Source organism: Mustela nigripes, chromosome 13 (assembly GCF_022355385.1).
Source record: "Mustela nigripes isolate SB6536 chromosome 13, MUSNIG.SB6536, whole genome shotgun sequence".
Taxonomy (NCBI): domain Eukaryota; kingdom Metazoa; phylum Chordata; class Mammalia; order Carnivora; family Mustelidae; genus Mustela; species Mustela nigripes.
Genome location: NC_081569.1, coordinates 61,506,749 through 61,521,252, shown reverse-complemented (window position 1 = coordinate 61,521,252; position 14,504 = coordinate 61,506,749). Strand labels below are relative to the sequence as shown.

Genomic DNA, 14,504 nt, shown 5'->3' with positions numbered 1-14,504 from the left:
GTTCTTCATCGTAGTTTTGCCCACAAGTTTTAGAGTCTGCCTGTGAATCTACCTGAAAAGTATAAGGCCTACAGGTCTAGCATTTAAGAAGTGGATGAATTTGCTGACCTCGGAATTAAAATACTGATTCTTTTTTTTTTTAACATTTTTTTTTAATATAATTTTTTATTTTTTATAAACATGTATTTTTATCCCCAGTGGTACAGGTCTGTGAATCACCAGGTTTACACAATTCACAGCACTCACCAAAGCACATACCCTCCCCAATGTCCATAATACCACCCCCTTCTCCCAAACCCCCTCCCCCCCAGCAACCCTCAGTTTGTTTTGTGAGATTAAGAGTCACTTATGGTTTGTCTCCCTCCCAATCCCATCTTCTTTCATTTATTCTTCTCGTACCCACTTGAGCCCCCATGTTGCAACACCACTTCCTCATATCAGGGGGATCATATGATAGTTGTCTTTCTCCGCCTGACTTATTTCGCTAAGCATGATACGCTCTAGTTCCATCCATGTTGTCGCAAATGGCAAGATTTCATTTCTTTTGATGGCTGCATAGTATTCCATTGTGTATATATACCACATCTTCTTGATCCATTCATCTGTTGATGGACATCTAGGTTCTTTCCATAGTTTGGCTATTGTGGACATTGCTGCTATAAACATTCGAGTACACGTGCCCCTTTGGATCACTACGTTTGTATCTTTAGGGTAAATACCCAATAGTGCAATTGCTGGGTCATAGGGCAGTTCTATTTTCAAAATTTTGAGGAACCTCCATGCTGTTTTCCAGAGAGGTTGCACCAGCTTGCATTCCTACCAACAGTGTAGGAGGGTGCCCCTTTCTCCGCATCCTCGCCAGCATCTGTCATTTCCTGACTTGTTGATTTTAGCCATTCTGACTGGTGTGAGGTGATATCGCATTGTGGTTTTGATTTGTATTTCCCTGATGCCGAGTGATATGGAGCACTTTTTCATGTGTCTGTTGGCCATCTGGATGTCTTCTTTGCAGAAATGTCTGTTCATGTCCTCTGCCCATTTCTTGATTGGATTATTTGTTCTTTGGGTGTTGAGTTTGCTAAGTTCTTTATAGATTCTGGACACTAGTCCTTTATCTGATATGTCGTTTGCAAATATCTTCTCCCATTCTGTCAGTTGTCTTTTGATTTTGTTAACTGTTTCCTTTGCTGTGCAAAAGCTTTTGATCTTGATGAAATCCCAGTAGTTCATTTTTTCCCTTGCTTCCCTTGCCTTTTGCGTTGTTCCTAGGAAGATGTTGCTGCGGCAGAGGTCGAAGAGGTTGCTGCCCGTGTTCTCCTCAAGGATTTTGATGGATTCCTTTCGTACATTGAGGTCCTTCATCCATTTTGAGTCTATTTTCGTGTGTGGTGTAAGGAAATGGTCCAATTTCATTTTTCTGCATGTGGCTGTCCAATTTTCCCAGCACCATTTATTGAAAAGGCTGTCTTTTTTCCATTGGACATTCTTTCCTGCTTTGTCGAAGATTAGTTGACCATAGATTTGAGGGTCTATTTCTGGGCTCTCTATTCTGTTCCATTGATCTATGTGTCTGTTTTTGTGCCAGTACCATGCTGTCTTGATGATGACAGCTTTGTAATAGAGCTTGAAGTCCGGAATTGTGATGCCACCAACGTTGGCTTTCTTTTTCAATATCCCTTTGGCTATTCGAGGTCTTTTCTGGTTCCATATAAATTTTAGCATTATTTGTTCCATTTCTTTGAAAAAGATGGATGGTACTTTGATAGGAATTGCATTAAATGTGTAGATTGCTTTAGGTAGCATAGACATTTTCACAATATTTATTCTTCCAATCCAGGAGCATGGAACATTTTTCCATTTCTTTGTGTCTTCCTCAATTTCTTTCATGAGTACTTTATAGTTTTCTGAGTATAGATTCTGTGTCTCTTTGGTTAGGTTTATTCCTAGGTATCTTATGGTTTTGGATGCAATTGTAAATGGGATTGACTCCTTAATATCTCTTTCTTCTGTCTTGCTGTTGGTGTAGAGAAATGCAACTGATTTCTGTGCATTGATTTTATATCCTGACACTTTACTGAATTCCTGTATAAGTTCTAGCAGTTTTGGAGTGGAGTCTTTTGGGTTTTCCACATATAGTATCATATCATCTGCGAAGAGTGATAATTTGACTTCTTCTTTGCCGATTTGGATGCCTTTAATTTCCTTTTGTTGTCTGATTGCTGAGGCTAGCACCTCTAGTACTATGTTGAATAGCAGTGGTGATAATGGACATCCCTGCCGTGTTCCTGACCTTAGCGGAAAAGCTTTCAGTTTTTCTCCATTGAGAATGATATTTGCGGTGGGTTTTTCATAGATGGCTTTGATGATATTGAGGTATGTGCCCTCTATCCCTACACTTTGAAGAGTTTTGATCAGGAAGGGATGTTGTACTTTGTCAAATGCTTTTTCAGCATCTATTGAGAGTATCATATGGTTCTTGTTCTTTCTTTTATTGATGTGTTGTATCACATTGACTGATTTGCGGATGTTGAACCAACCTTGCAGCCCTGGAATAAATCCCACTTGGTCGTGGTGAATAATCTTTTTAATGTACTGTTGAATCCTATTGGCTAGTATTTTGTTGAGTATTTTCGCATCTGTGTTCATCAAGGATATTGGTCTATAGCTCTCTTTTTTGGTGGGATCCTTGTCTGGTTTTGGGATCAAGGTGATGCTGGCCTCATAAAATGAGTTTGGAAGTTTTCCTTCCATTTCTATTTTTTGGAACAGTTTCAGGAGAATAGGAATTAGTTCTTCTTTAAATGTTTGGTAGAATTCCCCCGGGAAGCCGTCTGGCCCTGGGCTTTTGTTTGTTTGGAGATTTTTAATGACTGTTTCAATCTCCTTACTGGTTATGGGTCTGTTCAGGCTTTCTATTTCTTCCTGGTTCAGTTGTGGTAGTTTATATGTTTCTAGGAATGCATCCATTTCTTCCAGATTGTCAAATTTATTGGCGTAGAGTTGCTCATAGTATGTTCTTATAATAGTTTGTATTTCTTTGGTGTTAGTTGTGATCTCTCCTCTTTCATTCATGATTTTATTTATTTGGGTCCTTTCTCTTTTCTTTTTGATAAGTCGGGCCAGGGGTTTATCAATTTTATTAATTCTTTCAAAGAACCAGCTCCTAGTTTCGTTGATTTGTTCTATTGTTTTTTTTGGTTTCTATTTCATTGATTTCTGCTCTGATCTTTATGATTTCTCTTCTCCTGCTGGGCTTAGGGTTTCTTTCTTGTTCTTTCTCCAGCTCCTTTAGGTGTAGGGTTAGGTTGTGTACCTGAGACCTTTCTTGTTTCTTGAGAAAGGCTTGTACCGCTATATATTTTCTTCTCAGGACTGCCTTTGTTGTGTCCCACAGATTTTGAACCGTTGTATTTTCATTATCATTTGTTTCCATGATTTTTTTCAATTCTTCTTTAATTTCCCGGTTGACCCATTCATTCTTTAGAAGGATGCTGTTTAGTCTCCATGTATTTGGATTCTTTTCAAACTTCCTTTTGTGGTTGAGTTCTAGCTTTAGAGCATTGTGGTCTGAAAATATGCAGGGAATGATCCCAATCTTTTGATACCGGTTGAGTCCTGATTTAGGACCGAGGATGTGATCTATTCTGGAGAATGTTCCATGTGCACTAGAGAAGAATGTGTATTCTGTTGCTTTGGGATGAAATGTTCTGAATATATCTGTGATGTCCATCTGGTCCAGTGTGTCGTTTAAGGCCTTTATTTCCTTGCTGATCTTTTGCTTGGATGATCTGTCCATTTCAGTGAGGGGAGTGTTAAAGTCCCCTACTATTATTGTATGATTGTTGATGTGTTTCTTTGATTTTGTTATTAATTGGTTTATATAGTTGGCTGCTCCCACGTTGGGGGCATAGATACTTAAAATTGTTAAATCTTCTTGTTGGACAGACCCTTTGAGTATGATATAGTGTCCTTCCTCATCTCTTATTATAGTTTTTGGCTTAAAATCTAATTGATCTGATATAAGGATTGCCACTCCTGCTTTCTTCTGATGTCCATTAGCATGGTAAATTCTTTTCCACCCCCTCACTTTAAATCTGGAGGTGTCTTCGGGCTTAAAATGAGTTTCTTGGAGGCAACATATAGATGGATTTTGTTTTTTTATCCATTCTGATACCCTGTGTCTTTTGACAGGGGCATTTAGCCCATTAACATTCAAGGTAACTATTGAGAGATATGAATTTAGTGCCATTGTTTTGCCTGTAAGGTGACTGTTACTGTATATGGTCTCTGTTCCTTTCTGATCTACCACTTGTAGGCTCTCTCTTTGCTTAGAGGACCCCTTTCAAGATTTCCTGTAGAGCTGGTTTGGTGTTTGCAAATTCTTTCAGTTGTTGTTTGTCCTGGAAGCTTTTAATCTCTCCTTCTATTTTCAATGATAGCCTAGCTGGATATAGTATTCTTGGCTGCATGTTTTTCTCGTTTAGTGCTCTGAAAATATCATGCCAGCTCTTTCTGGCCTGCCAGGTCTCTGTGGATAAGTCAGCTGCCAATCTAATATTTTTACCATTGTATGTTACAGACTTCTTTTCCCGGGCTGCTGTCAGGATTTTCTCTTTGTCACTGAGACTTGTAAATTTTACTATTAGGTGACGGGGTGTGGGCCTATTCTTATTGATTTTGAGGGGCGTTCTCTGAACCTCCTGAATTTTGATGCTCGTTCCCTTTGCCATATTGGGGAAATTCTCCCCAATAATTCTCTCTAGTATACCTTCTGCTCCCTTCTCTTTCTTCTTCTTCTGGAATCCCAATTATTCTAATGTTGTTTCGTCTTATGGTGTCACTTATCTCTTGAATTCTCCCCTCGTGGTCCAGTAGCTGTTTGTCCCTCTTTTGCTCAGCTTCTTTATTCTCTGTCATTTGGTCTTCTATATCACTAATTCTTTCTTCTGCCTCATTTATCCTAGCAGTGAGAGCCTCCATTTTTGATTGCACCTCATTAATAGCTTTTTTGATTTCAACTTGGTTAGATTTTAGTTCTTTTATTTCTCCAGAAAGGGCTTTTATATCTCTCGAGAGGGTTTCTCTAATATCTTCCATGCCTTTTTCGAGCCCGGCTAGAACCTTGAGAATTGTCATTCTGAACTCTAGATATGACATATCACCAATGTCTGTATTGATTAGGTCCCTAGCCTTCGGTACTGCCTCTTGTTCTTTTTTTTTGAGTTGAATTTTTCCGTCTTGTCATTTTGTCCTTTCAGAAAGTGGTTGTTTTTCTGTTTCCAGAATTGCTGTTCTTCTTCTCTTCGATCTCCGATGGATTTTCAGGTGTTTGCAATCTTTAGATAAGCTATCTAGCTTATCTCCGGCTAGCTGAAGTAGTCTCAGCCAGCTACTTCTCCGCCATCTTGACTCCTCTCTCCAAAATACTGATTCTATAGCAGACCTAAATATCTGTGGGCTGTGCAGTCTCTGTCCTTACTACCACTGCCTTTCTAGTGCTAAGGCAGCCACAGACAATGTGTAAATGAAGGAGCAGGACTCTTGCCATACCACTTGATTGACAAGAATAGGTGAGCAGGTCAGATGTGGCCCACAGCCCTAGTTGGCGAGCCTTGCCTTAGAGGATGGGGAAGAGAGTGTGAAAAGAATGTCCATTCTTTCTGCTTTTCTTGATGTCTCTCTGATTCTTCTATACATGTTCTTACTTTTCTTCCTTAATCTGCTTCTGTAATTTATACCTTACTTGCAACCTCCCAACACAGACCCAACACAGACCACTCTCATGTATACATATGCACTCATTCGACTCCTAAATGTAATATAATTTTTCTGGGAAGGAATTTCTTTCCATATCTCAAACTCCAGATTTGGATCAGAGTTATAGGAGAAGGAAGAAAATAGTAATTATGTAAGAAGTAAAAGTGGGCAAATAAATGCAGAGAGGAACCTGAGTCATGTGGAAGAGAGCCCATGTAGGGAAGCTGTGGGAGCCCCTTGAAGTGTGTGGTATCAGAGAGAAGAGGGAAACCAGGATAGAGTAAAAATAGAAGCAGTTCATAGGTCAAGGTGTGCTTTGTTTCCTCAGGAGAGAAGGAGATGCCAAGGAACTGGGGTAGTTGGAAAGAAGCAGAATAGCAGTTTAGGCATAGGGAAAAAAGGATTTGGAAGAATACTGATGAAAATGGGAAAAAATGTGGGGCTAGTAGACTGAACTTACTGAATTCAGATATTGATTCTTTTGCCACTCCCTTTCCTCATGAACAAAGGGAATTCTTTCAATAAACATTTGGATTACTGTGTAGCTCATCTATGTTGGTGTCCTTTGTATGTGTCAGTCAGTAAAGGATATTAAACTTCTATCTGAAAAATCTTTGGAGCTCCTTACTGGCTTTAACCACTTCCCCACACGGGCTCTCTTCCACATGACTCATGTTCCTCTCTGCATTTATTTGCCCATTTTTACTCCTTACATAATCACTATTTTCTCCCTTCTCCTATAACTCTGATCCAAATCTGGAGTTTGAGCTATGGAAAGAAAGAAATTCCTTCCCAGAAAAATTATCCTATATTCAGGAGTCGAGTGAGTGCAAAAGTATATGTGAGAGTATTATTTATGAACTTCATGAACTTTATTTATCTTTGAACTTTAGTTACTTTTAGAATAAACCCTTTCATAGGAACTATTTTAGGCCAAACTACCTTTTCTTTTCTTTTTTCCTTTTTTTTTCCCCCCGAATTCCCTTTTCAGTGTGTTCCCAGTTTCAGAACTACAAGAACTGTTTTACAGGGCTATAAGGTTTTTTCCCTGGGAGCTCTTATCAGTGCTTTTCTAAATTATACCTACAAAATACCGAGATGCGATTCATCGTCTCCTGTTGACCCAAAAGGGAGAGATGGTAACGAAGGTCATAACTCAGGCAGGCCAAGTCCCTGAAGGATGACTGATCTTTGTTCTCACAATATGATATATGGATGACACGTGGGCCAGGTGTAGACTGAGAAGATGCCTACCTTCGCACTCAGAAGAATTGTGTGTGTCAGTATAGACTACTGACAACCGGTTCTTCTCTACTTTTAGACATTCCAGATCACTTAGAAAAGATTTCACTGTGTGGTAAATACTGTGTCTAGTCAGCAATATTGAAAAGCAAAACAAACTAGTGTACAAAGTAGAGTTGCAGAACATGCAAGCTGACAGGGACCTGATCACTTAAAAAGTGATAACAGAACTGGAAAAAGCTCCTCACAAGCCAGAACTCTGAGGGAGAGACAACCAGTCATATAAATAGGACACAGAATTACTTTGAAGGAAATATATTGACAAATGTTAATTAATTTTTTTTTATTTTGCTGCTGGTCAGTTCATGCAGTTCTGTATAATTGTTCTGTATAATTACAGTATTTCTAGTTTCACCCAGAGGGCAAGAATTTCCTTTCTCCTCTTTATGTCCCTAGATCCTTGCATAGAGTAGATAATTGTAAAAAGTCTGTAAATGAAGAAGCAAATGTACATTTTACACTATTAAAAATCTATAACTGACCTCATACCTGCTTATGTCATAATGACACTTGACATTTTTCTATTTATAGTTTTTGTTACTCTTAGCAAAAAATGGGTAAAGAGTAGAAAATATTAAAATTGACAAGACTTACTAGAAAATAGACCAAATACTTCTTTTTTAAAATTATTTATTTATTTATTTGTAAAGATTTTATTTATTTATTTGATAGAGATCACAAGTAGACAGAGAGGCAGGCAGAGAGAGAGGAAGGGAAGCAGGCTCCCTGCTGAGCAGAGAGCCTGACGTGGTGCCCTATCCCAGGACTCTGAGATCATGACCTGAGCGGAGATTCTCTCTCTCCCTCTTCCTCTGCCCTTCGCCCCTCAAAAAAAAAATAGTTTTATTTTGTAGAACTGGCATGGCCTAAGTTTCTGAGGTCTTGTTTTTATTTTGTTTTACTCTTCTAATTATGTATAAACTAGATCATTTAAATTCAGAAACAAAATGTAAGATGGTCTCATAGTAATCTTTGATTCTGGTATTTTAAAGTTCTACCTTTCTTTTACCCCACATTTTTAGAATTGCCAATGCCACTCCCATCCCAGGAGACTTGCTTCGGGAAAATACAGATGAGGTGTTTCCAGATGAACAGCTTAGTGATGGGGAGAATGGCATCCCTGTTGGTGTGTCACCAGATAAATTGCCGGGATCTTTGGGACACCCACGTCCCCAGGAGAAGGATGTCTGGGAAGAGATGGATGCCAACAGGAACAAGATAAAGCTTGGGATTTGTAAGGTGTGTATTTCTTGCATAGGATGGGGTTTCTTTCCTAAGTGCTTAAGATTTTCCTTCTGTTGCTATAACAAAGCATCATGATTCTTAATTTTGGATGAGAAATAGAAAATTGTATTACTAGTGATTTATGTATTTGTATTTACAACATCTTGGCTAATTTTGCCCATAACAGTGAGATATAGACACTAAACATTAATTTTCATCTTGTATTTGGTGGAAAAGATGAAGGCATTTAAAAAAATCACACTGAGACTAAAAGAAGAGACATCTGTAGGTCAGAAGTTAATAGTCTTTTTAAATAATGTGACAAGACTCTTGGCCCTTTCTTTAGTGTGGACCTGTGGAGCTAGGAGTACCTGTTGTGAACATTGTCTTCAGTGGAGGTGGGGAAATAAGGCTAGAAATGGAAAGCACCAAACTAATCAGAAGCTGATAAAGTGGATGTTGAATAATTGACATGGGTTTTTCTTCCTTAGGATTCTAAACAGTACCAATATTTATATGGGGAGAGATACAATATGGGGAGAGATACAGATTTCTGAATTAAATGGTTAATTTTTAGTACTCTTGCAGTACTCTTTAGTACTCAAATTTCTTTTGGATCTTACTGTCCTTGTCATTTCCATTTTCATAGAAGATAAGATGAAGCTAAATGGGAATGGAGGGGCAGTGAATTATGAACCAATTAGCTTTTGGTGCTGCTTATGATTTCATAAAGATTTAGTTGGGATGGAAATTAAATTTATAGGTGTAAAATGATACTTTGGGCTCATACCTGTTAACATCGTTGAAAGAAACTTGGCTAGTTGTGCTTTGTGAGATGTATCTTGGAAAGAATTTTCCATGATCAATTCTGAGGGGCTTGGTCTGTCTTCAGTCAAGGTACATACTATATTGTTAAACATAATAATTAAAAAAATTAACAGCATATACATTCAGTCATGGAAGTCACTTTGTAAAATCATTCTCTGCATAGATATGACGTGCTGCTCTGTGGTCTGGCTACTGAAAAAACCCTCTCTGGAACCCTCCTGCACTGCTGGTGGGAATGCAAGCTGGTGCAGTCACTCAGGAAAACAGTATGGAGGTTCCTTAAAAAGTTTAAAATAGAACTGCCCTATGACCCAGCAGTTGCATGAATGCAAACAATAGTGATTCAGAAGGGCACATACACCCTGATGTTTACAGCGGCAATGTCCACAATAGTCAAACTATGGAAAGAGTCTAGATGTCCATCGACAGATGAATGTATAAAAGAGATATGGTATATGGGCAATGGAATATTACTCAGCCATCAAAAAGAATGAATTCTTGCCATTTGCAATGATGTGGATAGAACTAGAGGGTATTATGCTCAGCAAAATAAGTCAGTCAGAGAAAGACAAATACAAGATGATTTCACTCTTGCATAGAATTTAAGAAACACAGAAGATGAACATAGAGGAAGGGAAAGAAAAATAAAATAAGATAAAAACAGAAGGAGGCAAACCATAGGAGACTCTCAACTATAAGAAACAAACAGGGTTGCTGGAAAGGAGGTGGATGGGGGTTGGGGTAATTGTGTGATGAACATTAAGGAGGGCACCTGTGATGAGACCTGGGTATTATATGCAACTGATGAGTCACTAAATTCTACCCCTGAAACTAATAATACACTGTATGTTAACAAATTTGGATTAAAATAAAAAAATTCTTTAAAAGAAAAATAAACTATTTTTTAAAAGATTTTATTTATTTATTTGACAGAGATAAATCACAAGTAGATGGAGAGGCAGGCAGAGAGAGAGAGGGAAGCAGGCTCCCTGCTGAGCAGAGAGCCCGATGCGGGACTCGATCCCAGGACCCTGAGACCACGACCCGAGCCGAAGGCAGCGGCTCAACCCACTGAGCCACCCAGGTGCCCCCGAAAAATAAACTATTTTAAAAAAAGACAAAAGAAGAAGCCCTATGTGGACTAATAGCAATCAGGAATAGGTAGTGAAATGTAGTCAAGAAGTCAGTATCAAATTTTTATAATGTCGACTGTAACTGTCTTTATTGCACCAGAAGCAGAAACTGTTCTTACAGTAAAAAAACCTTTTGTGACCTTCTCAGTTGCCAGCCCACATGAGTATCTCTGTGTGTATGAGACTGTGAAATGGCACTTGACATGGAGATGACATATTTAGTTTCTTTCACCCATCATCACAATTTAATCTGTATTTAGTTCTCTTCTACTTGTTAATTCTTTCCTTTAGTTTTTTTTTTTTTTTTTAAGATTTTTTCTTTATTTGAGAGAGAGGAAGAGAGGGAGAGGCAGAGGGAGAAGCATAGGGAGAAGCAGACTCTCCACTGAGCAGGAAGCCCGATGTGGGACTTGATCCCAGAAGCTCGGGATCATGACCTGAGCTGAAGGCAGACACCTTCAGACACCCAATTCCTTCCTTTTCAAAAACATTACTCAAATTAGATTATTGGTATTGTTTTTGGTTTTTGTTTTCTTTTTTTTTTTAGAGGGGGAAGAGAGGTTGGGGAGAGGTTGAGGGGAAAGGTGAGAGAAAATCTTAAGCAGGCTCCAAGCTCGGTGAGAGCCCTACGCAGGGCTTGGTCTCTCGAGCCTGAGATCATGACCTGAGCCAAAACAAAGAGTCGGACACGTAAACAACCAAGCCGTCCAGATACTCTGGTATTGTTTTTTGAGTTTTTTTTTTTTTTTTTAATATCAGTGATATTTGTCTGGATTTTTCAAAGATGTTTACTATATCCTTGCATTTTTGAAAGTCCTGGACTTGTCTTCTTTCTTCTTGAAGTATTTCCATTAGAAGTTCCTTTAGTTGAGGTCTTTGGGAACTCTCTCAATTTTTACTTAGTTATAAACGTATTTATTTTAGCATCATTCTTTTTTTTTTCTTTCTTCGTGGGCATCAACGCAAGGTTTATTGAATGATAGCAAAATGATAGTACAAAGCTTCCAAGGAGGGAGGGGACCTGAGAGAGTTGCCCAGCGTCATTCTTTAAAGAGAGTTTATACTAGATTCAGAGTTTTTGACTGACAATTATTTTTCCTCTGGATTCAATTATTGGTGTTCAGAAGTCTGCTACTCTTATTTTTTTTTTCTTTGTAGATGGTCCATTGCTCTCTGTCTTTGCTACCCCAGCTGCTTTTTAACTTTTCTTTTTGTCTTTGGTGTTCTCATTTTATCTAGAGAGTGCATAGGCTTACATTTCTTTTTATTTATCCTGCTTAGGTAGCTTATGTTTCCTGAATCTTTGATTCATAGTTTCATATCATTTCTAGGAGATGTACAGCTATTTCCTACCAAAATATTTCCACTAATTCATTCTTTTTGCTTTCTCATCCTGGGACTCCCAAGTGAACATATGCTTTTTCATTCTATTATATAATTTCTTAATTTTTTTTTCTGTATTTTTTTTCTCCTTGCAGTGCTCCATTCTAGGTAATTTCTTTTGCTATGTCTTCTAGTTGACTGGTTAATAACTTTGTCTTTTTCTGGGTAATTTGATGTTTAACTTGTTAATTGAATATTTAATATTAAATTCATCAGTTAATCTCAAACAATCCCTTGTTGATCTTTGTGATAATGACCTTTATTTATTTAAATATTTGATGCACAACAGTTTTCTATTCTGTATCTTAACAAGTTTAATATCTGGTATCTTTGGAAGATTCTCTCAAATAAATAAATCTTTAAAAATAAGAGAGAGAAAGAGGAGGGGAAAGGCAGAGGCAGAGAGAAACCTAAGCGGATTCCATGCTGAGTGCAGAGCTGACATGGGGCTCGATCTCACCACCCTGAGATCACAACCCGAGCTGAAACCAAGTCGGATGCTTAACTCACTGTCTCACCCAGGTGCCCCTCATGTCTTAGGGAGTTTTAAATGTTTTTTCTAAAAGTTACTATTTCTGCTCTTAGTCATGGTGGCATGCCTTCTTGTGTGTTTGACTATCTTTAGTGTTTTACTTATTAGTTAATAATTGATGGCAATCCTGTAGACCTAAATTGGGGATTGGGAAGCCTTCCTTCAGAGTTTGTCTTCTGCTTCTGCTAGTAGCCAGAGTAGACCCCCAGTCTGAGACCAACTGGGCATCATCTGTGGGTCTCTAATCAGAATGGACATACCAGACTTCCCTCTCTCACCCCAGTATTGGGGTCAGGTTTAATTTCTCTGGTAAGTGTACTACTCTGGGCATCTGTCCTTGGGCAGCCCCACTGCTCTGAGCTGTGTCATGTTCAACCTCCTTCTGCTCTGCCCAGTTCTTTTTTGTTCTAGTTTCAGGTTTTCTTGTTTTTGTTTGGTTTTTCTCTTGTTTTTTAGAGAGGGAACAAGGGGCATTCAGGCTTGGTGACCCATCCTACTTCTTGTGAGACCATTTATGTCTCCAAGAAAATGTCCTTTCCAGGTTTTATTTTTAGTTTAGTGGAATGGAGTCCTGCAAGTATTTCATTAGGATACAAAGAGTCAAGGTGGGTAAACATTTTTAGACTGTTTATCTTTGTACCCCAAATATAAAAAACTGGAATAATACTGAACTGAGAATAAATTAAGACAACTCGTGTTATGAAGGGTTAGTAGACAAGTATGTAATGATGTCGCTATCCAGAATATCCTTATTTCTGAAAACACCTCCCAAGCATTTCATTTATTATTTTGAAAGACTTCAGTGATTGCTACACATATAGTCACCTGAATGTTTTTCATGGTTTTCTTTTATGTTTTGTCTAGGCTGCTACCGAGGAAGAGAATAGCCACGGTCAAGTAAATGGTATTCTGAATGCTCCAAGCCTTGGTTCCCCAATTCGTGTCCGCTCTGAGATTACTCAGCCAGACAGAGATGTTCCATTGGTGCGGAAGTTACGTTCCATCCACAGCTTTGAGCTGGAAAAACGTCTGACACTGGAGTCAAAGCCAGATACGGACAAGTTTCTTGAGACCTGGTATAAAATAATTTTTATTTTTTTTTTAAAGCTACTAAGATATATAATTACCATCATCATTATCATCATTATGGATTCTATTATTCTTTCAAATAAGAAAGTTTTGCATTTTTGTAGTACTGATTTGATTAAGTTCTCATCTCCATCCATGTTTTTAATTATCATTGTGATTCCTAATGTGAATTGTCTTATAAAATTGTTACAAGTTCTATAACAACCTTTGGGTTTGGGAGCTAAGCAATGGGAGCTGGTAACTTCATGACACCAGCATAAGTTAAATGAGCTTTTTGCTTTGTTTGTAAGAGATCTCTTTCATTGGAATGAGAAGATGCAATGTAGCGTTGGAGAGCTCGTGATAAGGCATGATACAGGAAGGAGGGGAGCATGTGAAGGAGGAAAACAAGTAATTTATACACAAGGGACAGGCAGTTAAATTCACTTTAATGAATGCCTTTTATGAATAAGTACTGTAGGAAAAATAGACACAAATAAGTTTATCATTCTTCCTGGAAAGAAGGAACAGTGGAACTTTGGAGAACTATGCATAAGTAATAACTCTAGTTCATGTTTATAAGTCCCATTATCCCCAAATTTTGATAACAGAAGACAGAAATGAAACTTTAAAAAGAATTTGGATATGTTTATGAATTACAGAAGGCTGCAGTAATATTAAGAGCCAAGTGACGAGTGATAGTCACACAACCTTCAATGTACATCACTGGTGGCTGCTTTTGGTAATGAGATGTTAGATGAGAAAGACCATGTATTTGATTGACATGGTAGTTACTGTGAACAAAGATAATTCAGCCTATTCTAATCTAGCTTCCATTTTTAACAGTCCTTCATATATGTTTGTTCTTTCTTCCATGGCAGTCATTCAGCCTCATACCTATGTAATAGAAGCTTCTGTTTATAGGGCACTTGGGTGGCTCAGTTGGTTAAACAACTGCCTTCAGCTCAGGTCATGATCCTGGAATCTCAGGATCGAGTCCTGCATCAGGCTCCCTGCTCAGCGGGGAGCTTGCTTCTCCCCCTGCCCTCCCCTCTCATGTTCTCTCTCTCTCAAATAAATAAATAACAATAAAGTCTCTTAAGAAGAAGCAGCAGCTTCTGTTTATACATTGATGTGATCAAAAGGATGAATTTGAGTTGGGGCAGTGCTTAAACATTTCAAGTAATGGCTAATGTTAGAAATAACTATATAAATGCAATAGGGATAAAAGCTTAGTTTGGTAAAGAATTAGTTTAATAAAAGAATGGAACTAAAAA

At 38.2% G+C, this 14,504-nt stretch overlaps 1 protein-coding gene across 2 annotated transcripts in view; it reads left to right on the top strand.

Annotated features, from left to right (window-relative positions):
• The window catches only part of TTBK2 (tau tubulin kinase 2), a 177,395-nt gene that overhangs the window by 138,295 nt on the left and 24,596 nt on the right, over nucleotides 1-14,504 (top strand). For both annotated transcript variants that reach the window (XM_059372637.1, XM_059372638.1), the window contains 2 exons: nucleotides 8,082-8,298; nucleotides 13,024-13,235. In XM_059372637.1, the coding sequence (XP_059228620.1) occupies nucleotides 8,082-8,298; nucleotides 13,024-13,235 (429 nt within the window). The remainder of the gene's footprint in view (nucleotides 1-8,081; nucleotides 8,299-13,023; nucleotides 13,236-14,504) is intronic.